Genomic DNA, 11,821 nt, shown 5'->3' with positions numbered 1-11,821 from the left:
GGTTATGACTCCTCAGCCCGGGAGGATTTGGACGTTTGAGTCTTTATATTAAACACAATAGCTCAGTTTCCAAAGAAGGTTGGAGAGTGTCCTTATCAAGAGATGGCTTTAGCATCCCCTCCAAATACAGAATTGAGAACACTCTGAAAAGTAACAAAATTTTCTCAGCTCCTCAGTGAGTGCTCTGCCATCATATAAATCAAAGGTACATCTTCTTTCACTGTGTTCTATAGGAGTTAACTGCATGTAATACTTGGGTAAAAAAACCCAAAACAACAACAACAACACCCCCCAAAAAACCCAGAAGGATAAAGCCATGAAAACCTTTGGACAGTGAAACCCAAATGGATGGAGCCTTGCAGCCTATAACAAAGTGTTTGAAGGACAGATTTGAAGTCATGTGAGCTCCAGGCACCTCCACTGACTGCAAGCAGCTTCCTCCCCAGCGCACTGGCTGTTCTGGTGCCATCTGAGACACCAGTTTTACTCCATGCATTATAATGTTAGTGGGAGTGCCTAGCACTGTAGTTCGATCTATAGTTCGATCTTCATGACCTAAATTTCTCTTCTTTGAAACACAAATTGAAATCTGTAAACTTAGTGGAGAGAAGTAAACAACTCCAGTGGTTACCAAAGACCTGAATTTCCTGCGAAAAAAGATTCTTTATCTTTCCACTCACAGCAGAGGGTGCAGATGGCTCCACTAAATCACCAGAATAAGATGGGATGAATTTAGCCTTCAGAGCTTATCGGTAAGGTATGATAGTCGTTACATTTTAGAACTGTAGGTCTTTTTTTGTCTCTGATGCTAAGGATCAGATGTCTCTGTACGATCTATGTTTTATGTTCCGTTACAGTCTGTCAAGCTCTACTCAGTGGAGCTGAGAGGTTGATACACTTGATGTGTCACCACCAGTGGGATATGCGTGCCTATCCATAGTTTTCTCATGTCATTTTAGGTGCTGCTTTGTACTCTTGGCATCTAGCTACTACTCTAGAAAGGCACAAGTCTTCCTGACAGCCCTGTGCAGACATTTGAGATGCTCAAGGGCATTCTAGATAGCACTCGATAATTAATTTTCAGAGCAGCTAAACCTTGCCCTGAACGCCTACTTTGGAGCAAACTGAAGCACTCTCTGGTTCTATTGACTGTGTTGATGAGACTCACACGCTATAGGGGAAGCTTAGACTCCTAGCTCACTGGTCAATACTTGTCAATGGACATTTCAACATAGATGTGTAAATCACATCAAAGACTCATTTCAACACACACAGGTGTTTAGTGAACCCCTCCTAAAATATCCAAAGCATCCATACTGGGCTGGCAGATATGATAGATCATCTATGGAAAGCCTGCACTCTTCCAGACTGGCAGCTGGAGGCCACGTGGGATACCTCAAGGCATCTCAGGTAGCACTAGGTGCTGACACATAGGCAGAAAAATCAAGCTGTCACTCCTGTTCTGCATAACGAGGTAAAAGTTCTCACCTCATTGACTTGCTCTGAAGATGAATATTTAACCAAAACTTTGAAGATGGTAAATAAGACCAAACGGTTAGGACAGAAGATTGAATTGACATTGAATTGACAGGGCTGCTGGGAGTAGAGAAACATCCACCTTGATGATTAAAATGCAAGTCTTCTCAATTTGAACACAGTTTAAATGATCCCATATAACGTATTTCAGTTGAAGGCTTACTACCTACCAGCAGCATTAGCTAGCAACATGAAAACCTGCAACTCCAACATTTAAGCATATATTTGTTTTCACAAGCAGTGGAATGAATGACTGAATGCATCATAAATGATTCAATATTTCTTCGTTCAGAATGATGTTTTCTTAGCACCTGCTCAAAGTACTCTGTCATCAGAAATATTTAGGAGTTGAAATTTGGCCTTTAAAATTCATTCCCTGATGAAACTGGAATGAAAATATAGCAGAAATCACTGAAACATCAGTATACAGCATCTTAGAAAGAGTATGCAGCCTATCGGTCTCTGCTGATAAGAATGAAAGTCTTTTTCTCATCCATAATGTGAAAAACAGAGCTGTTAAAGTTTACATCTGTTTGCGAGCCAAAATCTTTGAATACCTCCATATCAGAAGTATATCTTTATTTACTTTATTAATCTCAGAAGTAGGGTCCTATACTTTTTTATATGAGTAGCAGTTGCTCAGATTTATAAAAGTTGCAGGAATTAGTCATATGCTTTATTTTAATAGTGTGGGAAATGTTCTGAGGAAACTATTTAAAAGCTTCTAACTTATTGATTCCTACCATTGCTCAGAGTTATGAAATTTTAAATGATTGGCAACATGTCATAATTTACAGTTTCATGAGTTAAAGCATGTGCAAAAATACCTGTGCAGGCAGTGTTGCTATTTCCTTTTCAGTCTCTGTACCAGACTGAACCAGCAGATAAGAAGATAAAACTGCCATCTGCATTCTGAGATGGAGGGAATCAAAAATTTTGGCTCAGAAACAAACAGAAGTGTGGGTGCTGAATATCTTTATTTCCACTTAAAATTTCACTAGACATCTCTTTAAAATAAAATTATTTGGTAAGGAAGATGAATGTGCTTAGCTCCTCAAACCCGAGCTCTGAAGGACAGTTGTCTAAATCAAAGTTTTGCATTTCAGCTGGCTAATATTTCATAATTAATTGTTTTGCTTTGTTTTTTCCCTGTAAGTTACATGAGGGAGAAGGACTGCAGATAGAAACTAATGGCTGTGAGAAGCTGGTAACAAACTCAGTAAAGGGAAGGTGGCTGTCAGCTTCCTGCATGGCTCGGATAATACACCTGAATCATGAAAAGAAACACTCTGCATATTCAGCTGATGATTTCTTTGTGGCAGCAATGCTGTGTATCTCCATTTATACTGAACCGTGAGGTATTTTTGTGATGCAGGCCACTGCTTCCCGAGAGTTCATTGCTTTGAACCAGGGGGTGAAATCCTCTTCGTCCTCTTCATATGTTGAGTATTTTAATGAACCCTTCGCAAAATAGCAGTTGGGGGCAGAAAACATAAAATGAAACCCCAGTCAGCAACCAGGGGTTTGTCCTTGCTTTCAGAGAGGCCAAGTTTTGCTCCAACACTGTACCTCTCACTGAATGTCCTTTTAAGATAGTGGGAGCTTTTCACATTGTCCTCAGTGGACTCTGGCACAGTCGTGTGTTTGAACCTTGAAAAATGGACTTAAAAGGCCATAAGATTAATTGTTTTCTGAGTTTTGACATAAGAAAAAGCAATGTGGTCTAATTCCCCTTCCACGCTTTCACATCTCATCCTTTATTGATATTCAGCCAGGTGTTAGGTTAATTTTGCATCAAAACAGTAACTTCAAAGAGTTCTTTTAAAAAGAATAAAATAAACAGAAAGAGGAGACTGAACTGATTTTCTCTGTCCACTGCCACTGGGCTCACTGCCCATTTCTTGTCTTTTATTTTTTAATTTGTTAATTCTAATGAAAAAGTGTTTGCATGGCAAGTTTAGGAGGTTTTGGCAACACAAAACTTAGGACAATGTCATTTTTTATAAAAATGAACAAAGAGCACCCACTCAGAGTCTAAGATTGTTCAACGGATACTGTAAATGAATGAGACATTTATTTTTGTGCCAGCTCAACTACCAGTGTCGACAAGATTTGCATATATTTTGGCAAGTGCACTGCACAAGGTGGTAATAAAATAGGGCTTTTATATCTGAGTCTAATTTACTTTAGTTATACTCATTAAAAATGTGTTTTCACGTGAAAGGGATTTCAGTAAGGGATACTTTGGAAACAGCAGCGTCACATAAATGTTTGCTATATAGCCTGTATCAAGCACTTTTCCACTGAGAAAGAACATTTTTTGAGAAGAAAGTGCTAGTTCCATGAATTTAAGATTCCTGTTTTGCTTTTTTAATCACTGTTAGGCTTAACATTGCAGGCTTAAATATCATCCTTATTACTTGCTGCTACCAGCTGTATGTTTTTTAAGCAACATAAAATATGGAATTTAAAAAAAACCCCACAACTCACTCTGCGTATTTTGCCATTTTCAGTGACTTTACCTACCCAAAGGCTACTCACAGGGTAAAGTCTTTTTCACCAGTAGCGTTGCTGGTATGGCTGAAAGTGTGATTTCAAACCAATTTTCTTTAAATGTGTGAAAATTGTGTGAGCGAAATGCTTCATGAGCGCTACTTTGGTTTTAACCGGCTCATACCATTATATTTTACTACGCATTAGAAACGTGCTTGAACTAAACAAAACAAAAAAAAGAAACAAGAACAGCACATTTAAACTCAGTAAGCTTAATCAAACAGGTTTAAGGCTTTGCAGCTGTCGAACCTGAATAAAAATATCTGCCCAGTGTCACATGAACACACACTGAAGGATCACGTTTATGGTTTTATTTTATTTCCTAAGTCTTGGGTTTGCTCCTGTTTAAATTGTCTTGAGAAGATATTGGACTGCTAATTCAAACAAGAGCACAGCACTGAAAAGAATCCTGTCTTTCTTTCAGTTACCTTGCCTCCTTACTGAAGAAAAAAAAAAAAACCCAGAGGATTTAACTTCCCCACCACAGCAATACAGAGCATCTGCAATACTGAAGCCATTTCTGAAGAATTAATGTATTTTTTCCTCAGAGATAATAAACAATGTCTCTTTGTGACAAATGCATTTTGTGACAAAGGCATACATACCATTTTCATATTGTGATAATATGAAAATAAATGAAAAAAAGGTGATTAACCACAAACCTCTGACAGGCTGAATTAATTTTGCATGAAACACAGCTATCAAACAGTGTAAAAAGAGAAAATATTCTAACATGACAAAATAGCTATTTCTTATACGTAGAATGGTAAAATCTGGACATTATGTTAATACTCTTACTTAGGCTAAGCAGAACCAATACCTATAAGAAGATCCAATATTTCAATAGGCTCAGGGTGAAGTAATGTGCCAGTCAGAGAGAGAAAAACAAAAAAACTGCTTCAAATTGCACTCCCTACTTTAAAAACAGGTATCAGCTGCCGCCCCACTTACATCAGCTGAAATACAACTGTCTTTGCCAGTAATTTCAGGAAGTACAGCATAAACTCTCATTAATGATTTTGAAGTACACTAACTTGGGGAAGTATTATGACACATCAGACAAGATAGCCAGCACCCAAGCATTTGTGAAATATGCATTTCTTATAAGTAGAATAATACTTAGCTTTATAATTAAAATTCTAGGAGAGAGACAAAGAGTAAGTTATTATGAAAATATATAGCTTTAATTTGCAGACATATAAACACATTTGGTACATACAGACATATGATGCCAGAAATCAAAATAATCAGTTTTAAGCATAACACTAATTTATCTTGTTCACACAGAAAAAATTGATGTAATCATCATACAAAAGATAGTTCTCAGCTCTTAAAATTAAGTGAAAGTGATACATCACCGATAAACCTGCTGCTTTGTTGCAGAGGATACAGCAAAGAATAAATTATCAAGAAAATATGCCACCAGTCTTACAAGTTAGATTTTGGATCTAATCCAAAAATCAAAGCCAATGAAAAGGAGCCAGGAATGGTCGCCAAAAGTCAGAAACAAGATCTTTCACATGAAATACCAATCCAGAAAAGAGCAACAGTCAGAATAAACTAAGTCCTATAATTCCTTAGAATATGAAGCGATTTTTGTTTTCATCTGGCAGATCAGATTCAGAAGTATCACATGAAAAATCTATTACACAACCAAACTGATGGAGTACTACTGACAGATTGCTCAAAGTACAAAAAATATCACCACTTCTGTGACAACTGAAGATTTAGCCATTCCCTTGCTTCCTTGCATCTGGCATGTTTACGAGGATGAGCATGGGGTTCTGTCATTATTTGCTGTAGGAAATATTAAATATAATTTTCCATAAAAATGACCAGCAGATTGCTGGAGCAAATGACGATGTGGGTGAAATCTGGGGCAAATGAAAGATGATATGTCACAGCAGTTCAGATTCTCATTACACTATCTTGCATTCTTGCTCAATAGGAATTGCACTTCTTGTTAATGCCTTTTCTATCCTACTGTATAAGCTTTACTTGTGAGGTAATAAACATTCTGTTTCTTTTTTTTTATTATTATTACTAGTGCATTTTAATGTCTTTATTCTTTTAATTATACGTACATTGGGACAGACTTTTCTTTTGTGGTTAAATGTCTGTATGCCAATGTTTATTTTATATTAAAACCAATATATTTAAAATAGACTCTGTGTTTATCTCATGGACGGTACCTTGAACAGTTCCCTGCTCAGGAGCATCTGTTGCCCTCTTGTGGTTAAAAAGACTTTTAAAACTTGAGTTTAAAGAATCATCTTACCTTCCCCTTTTTTATGATCACTGATCTTATTGATTTATGAAAGCTGCAAATGATGTCCATGTTTTTATAGACAGGGTGCTAGCTGTTAGTGCTAAGGTCTCATAAAAAAGCTGTACACTGAATTTCAATTTAAAAAACTGTAAACAGCTATTTACAATTATAATATTATTAAGTTATAAATTAGCGGTCCTTCATTGCAACCTCTTTCAATACAACCCACGGCTATGTGTTTCAGAGCTGTCCAAGGTTTTTCAGATGTTGGATTTATCCACAAAGAAAGGTCAAATGTTAGAAATCTCCATGGGTTTCTTCTCCAACATGTGCAGGTTAATTCTTCCATTTAATGGGATTTGTACTTCCAAGTTTTCATCTGCTCTGTGATGGTTTTTTCCTTTCCTTAGACAGATGTAAATGCCCATCCCTGTTACTAAAGCGATTGAACCCAAGCTTATGATTGACAGAGCTACCAAGGTAGGCATGCAGGATGCTGACTCCATTTTTTTATGTGCAGGCTCTATGGATATTTGTGGCTGCTTTTCTTCTATACTGATATCAGGCTCCTTTCTTAACAAACTTTCAATGTAGCTCTCATTGCTAACAGTGTCATTGACAAAAAGGTTCACCATGACAGTGGAATGGAGAGGTTCTGGATAGCCATGATCACTAACTTTCACAAGCAGCCGATAGAGGCCATAGTCATTTTGCATCAGTGACTCTTCCAAGGTGATATTACCAGTTTTAGGATCAATCCTAAATGACTCTGGTCGAGGGCCTCTTCTTCCTATGATGCTGTAAGCTATGACTGCATTCATGCCAGTGTCCTTATCGACAGCATAGACCTCAGTGATGGGAGAGCCAGGAAGGGTAGAAGGAAGGACCAACAAATAAGACATATTAGATTGAGGAAACAAGACCAAAGGGGGGTTGTCATTTATGTCCAGAAGAAGGATAGTTATTTTTGCAGTAGAGGAGAGGGCAGGATCACCACCATCAACTGCTTCGATCCACAGAATGTAGGAGCTCTGCTGCTCCCTGTCCAGGGAGACTTTAGCTCTCAGAACTCCTTTTCCAGTATCTATAACAAAAATATCGCTTCCATTCAGAACTGAAAGGGCAACCCATCCATTTTGCCCTGCATCAGCATCTGTGACACTTATAACTCCAATTTCACCAAAACCTGGAAAGTTTTCTGGCACAAAAAAGCTGAAATCTTTATTGATAAATCTTGGACTGTTATCATTTTTATCCAATACAGTGATGGTGACAGTTGCTATTGATTCTCTTGGAGGGAACCCAGAATCTACTGCTTTGACAGTGTATCTGTATTTCTCTTTTTCTTCTCTGTCCAGTTGGGTGGAAACTGTAAGAACTCCTGTGGTTTTATCTAAAGAAAAATAGGAAGGGGCATCAGGCCCTAAAAAATAAGACACTTGCCCTCTTTCTCCGCTGTCAGCATCTGTAGCATGCAGTTTGGTCAAGAAAGCATTGGGAACATTGTTCTCCTCAATAGATAATTCTATCTGCTGTTGAGAGAAAACTGGGGAGTTGTCATTGTCATCCAGTACCTGTACTTTGATTATTTTGTTGACATGAAATCCTTCTGAGTTCCATGCAACTACAGAGATTTCATACAGCTGCTGTGTCTCATAGTCCAAAGGCTTTGTGGTCTCTAACAGGTATTCATTATTGTATGGCTTGTATGGTGAAAGTCTGAAAGGCCCATCACCATCCAAATAGCAATTGACTTTGTATTTTTCATCAGGGTCTTTGATGGTAAAAAATGCTATCGGTGTGTTGATAGGCTCCAGTTCCTTTAAGTATACCACTCCTTCTGCTTCATTCGCTATGAAACGAGGGACAACTTCAGGTGGCCTCATCATGACTTTGATGATGGTCACTAGCACTGTGATCACGGCAGGGATACAACCAGGACCGTTGCCCAATATGATCAGCCTGTGGAATCTTGGAGTGTCCCCATCAACTTTACTGGACAGCGTGATGATTCCTGTGCTTTCGTTAAGATGGAACAAGTCTCTGGATGACTGGGGGACTTTCTGGCTGTAGGAGTAGGTGATCTGGGCATTGGATCCAAGGTCCATGTCTACTGCGTGGACAGTGGCCACGTGTGTCCCTAGACTGGAATTCCCATAAAGAGTGACATTGAGTTGTGAGTCACTGAACTGGGGGCAGTTGTCATTGATGTCGCTGATGCCAATAGTGAGGGTGGCACTGCCCATGAGTGGAGGAGTCCCCCCATCCTCAGCAACGATGACTGTGACATACTCCTCCCGTGTCTCCCTGTCCAGAGCCCCCATGACAATCAGGTACGGAGTCCTCTCCCCGCTCTCATTCTCCTCCACATCCAGGGTGAAGACACCGTAGTTATCTTGCAGGCGGTAGGTCTGGACGCTGTTGGTGCCCACGTCGGGGTCAAGGGCAGGGTGCTCAATAGCCAGGCGGGTGTTCACAGGTGCATTCTCGGGCACTGAGAGGCGGATGTGGGGCACAGGGAAGCGGGGCGCATTGTCGTTGACATCCCGGATAGCAATTTTTACCTTCACTAGGCGGAAGTACTCCTGCGGCAGCACCAGCACATCCAGCAGCAGCAGGCATGACTCAGATGAGGGAGAGGAGGAGGAGGAGACAGCAGCTGCTCCCCCAAAGACAGTGGCCTCACTGCTCTCCACGCACAGTGCTTCCCGGTCGATCTCCATGGCTGAGGTGTGCAGCTCTCCGGAGCGGTTGTCCAGCTGCACATACTGTCCCCCCAAGCCACGCGAGGCCAGAGTGAAGGAGAGTGGGGGCTGGGGGGCTGCAGGGCGCTGCCCACCAGCCATCGGCAGCTGCAGGTCACGGGCCAGGCTGCCGATGAGCACCCCAGCGGGCAGCCCCTCGTTGAGGCTGTAGAAGAGCTCAGTGGCGCGGCTGTAACTGGCAAAGCAGTTGAAAGGTCCAACGAAGAGCAGGAAGAGGAGCAAGTGCTGGGGAGAGAGAGGCAGAGGGGTATAGGGAGGGACTGGTGTTAGAGAAGGAGGGGAGGCAGGAGGTAGCCCCCCTCCCCGCCCACTGTCTCCCCCACTGCCACTTCGAGCAGGGAGTGCAGCATCCACAACATGAAGCCATCCTCCTTCTCCCCCCACCTTCTCCCCCCAGTACAGCAGCTACTTCCAGGGCATCGCCATCTGTCCCCTCCAGGCAACACCAGCTGCATTCCCCACAGCAAATACGCACTGCCAGGGATTGGCCCAGGGGCACCCTGCCTCCCCCCTACACCAGCAGCACTTGCGCCCCGACGTGCCATCTTCCCTCTTCTTTCCCCAAGCCCCTCCTTAAGCTCGCCCCCCTTGTCACCAGCAGCACCCATCGTCCCACCTGCAAGCACATCCCAAGCCGAGGCATCCCCTTGACACCCCCAAACATTTGCCTGCCCCCTTCCCGTTCCACATCAGCAATGTCAAACGCGTGCCCCACTCCCCCCATCTCCCACCTCGTCCCAAAACCTGTTATTCTCGCATGCTCACGGACCCTGCGGTGCAGCAAGGACGCGGCCCGCACCGCACAACCCACCCGGGACCCGGCGTAGCCCCGCACTGCCGCCCGCGCCCCACACCGCCGCGCTCCGGGCGCCGCAGCCCGCGCGGGTCCCTGTCCCCCGCGGCCGTGGAGCCGGCGGCCCCAGCCCCGCCACCACGGCCCCCCGGCCGCCCCCACGCCGCCGCGCAGCCCCGCCGGGGTCCCCCTCTGGGTGCCGGCTGAAAATAGGAGTTAAACAGAGGAGCCGCGCAGAGGTTGCGCAAATGAAGTTGCCCGCGTTGGCAAGCGCGTCCCCAGCCCCTCGCGTATGGAAACGGGGTCCCCGAAAGTAACTTCGGGGATCACCTCCACGGGAGATTTTTCCTCCTTCTCCCGTTTTTAACCACCCATTTTCCTTTTTCGCGGCTCTCTGCTACAACCCGCGTCGGCAGCAGCAACAAAAAAAAACTTTTCACGGCTGCTCTGATCTGTGGAGATCGGAGGCAAGAGAGAAAAAAAGACAGCAAACAACAAACATATATATACGTATATGTATATATATGGTATGAGTTGTTTGCTTGGGGTTTTTTTTGCCGATTTTGCTACTGCGTGCGAAGTCGGGCTCGGGGGAAGGGGGAGGCAGGACGCGGCGCTTCCCCTCCCGCCGCCCCAGCCCTCACCTGCAGGCTGCCGCGGGCGGTGGTGCTGCCGCGACTGCCCGGGGGCCCCATGCCCGGCCGCCGCTGCCGCCGCCGGCTGCGCCCGAGCAGCCCGCCCGCTCCTCCGCCCGCCCGGCGCCTCTCCTCCCCGCGGCTGCCCATTCCCCCGCCGCCGCCGCCACCGCCGCCGCGCTGGGCTGGGCTGTGCCCAGGACACTCCCCCTCCGCTCGGGAGGGCGCCACCGCCGCCGCCGCGGGGAGGGGAGGGGGGGGGGGTTAGCCAATAGTCACGGGTACGGCAAGGAGGGCGGCGGGGCGCCGGGAGGGCGGCGGGGGGCGCGCCCGCGGAGGCTGCGGCAGCGGCGGAGGCAGGCGGATGGGCAGGCGGGCGGGCAGGGAGGGAGCCAGGCGACCTGCTCAGCGCAGCGGCGCGGCCACATCGGAGCGCGGGGGGGGTGTAGGGTGTGTGTGGGGGGGTGTTTGTGTGCGCGGGAAGCTCTAGGACCAGAAGATACTCCCGTCTGGAAACTAAGGTGGTTAAAAAAAAAATAAATAATCGTCTTGTCCTTCTTCTGTGGAAAGATGTTGTGATGTGGGTGTCAGCGGGCAAAGCGAGACTAGCTGGCTCGGTTTAAGAAGCGGTGCCGATCCCTAATGAGCAGCTTGCGTCTGCACGAAATGAAAGTGATGTTTGGAGGAGTTTGCAAGTGTTTCGCTGGTGGAAGGTGCACGTCCTGCCAAATTAGAGCAGCAACTGCAATTTCCTGCTGGCTAGAAACCCAAAGGTCCCTTGCGGCAGAAAATTATGTGCTCTCATTGTATAGTCTCCAGTCACTGTTGGCTAGAAATTATCAGCACTCAGGAAACTTTAGATAGCTCAAGACCAATTATGCATTTATTTAACATCTTGGACAATCAAAAGAATAGGTAACCTGCCCTGTGTTCCTTATACTGGCTTTCTGCAAGATCTCAAACGGAATATGAGATGTCCATCTTTAGCCTTAAAGTGTTCAATGGTCTGGACCCAGGCTCTTGCTGAGAGTTGAAGTATTGGGACTCTGGTAGGCAGTTGCATTTGTCAAGCACAGTGGAGCTGCCCTTCACAAAGGTAAAGTTTGTACAGGAGATTGAACTGTCTAAATCACACAGTCTGAAGACCACCTTGAATGTGTCCATGCTTAATAGTAAGCACAGTGTGCAGGCATTTGATCTCAGCTTAGGTAGTAAAAGCATATAGGACAGCAAAAATTTTGCCTTCAATCAAAACAAAAAATACTCTTCC

The 11,821-nt window shown here is 44.4% G+C and overlaps 1 protein-coding gene across 1 annotated transcript; it reads right to left on the bottom strand.

Moving 5' to 3' along the window:
* Positions 1–5,286: 5,286 nt before the first annotated feature.
* On the bottom strand, positions 5,287–10,685 carry PCDH20 (protocadherin 20). Its single transcript, XM_054817615.1, has 2 exons — positions 10,561–10,685; positions 5,287–9,348 (listed from the first exon to the last, which is right to left on the bottom strand). The coding sequence occupies exons 1-2, from the start codon at positions 10,609–10,611 to the stop codon at positions 6,649–6,651; spliced, it is 2,751 nt and encodes a 916-aa protein (XP_054673590.1). The 5' UTR covers positions 10,612–10,685; the 3' UTR covers positions 5,287–6,648.
* Between the last annotated feature and the right edge of the window lie 1,136 nt (positions 10,686–11,821).

This window comes from Grus americana, chromosome 1 (genome assembly GCF_028858705.1).
Source record: "Grus americana isolate bGruAme1 chromosome 1, bGruAme1.mat, whole genome shotgun sequence".
NCBI lineage: Eukaryota > Metazoa > Chordata > Aves > Gruiformes > Gruidae > Grus > Grus americana.
This window is presented reverse-complemented; position numbering and strand designations above follow the sequence as displayed.

Coding starts and splice junctions, on each gene's coding strand:
- PCDH20 (XM_054817615.1), bottom strand. CDS start 10,611: ATGGGGCCCCCGGGCAGTCGCGGCAGCACCACCGCCCGCGGCAGCCTG. Junction 9,349..10,560: donor CCGCCCGCGGCAGCCTGCAG/GTGAGGGCTGGG, acceptor CTCTCTCCCCAG/CACTTGCTCCTCTTCCTGCT.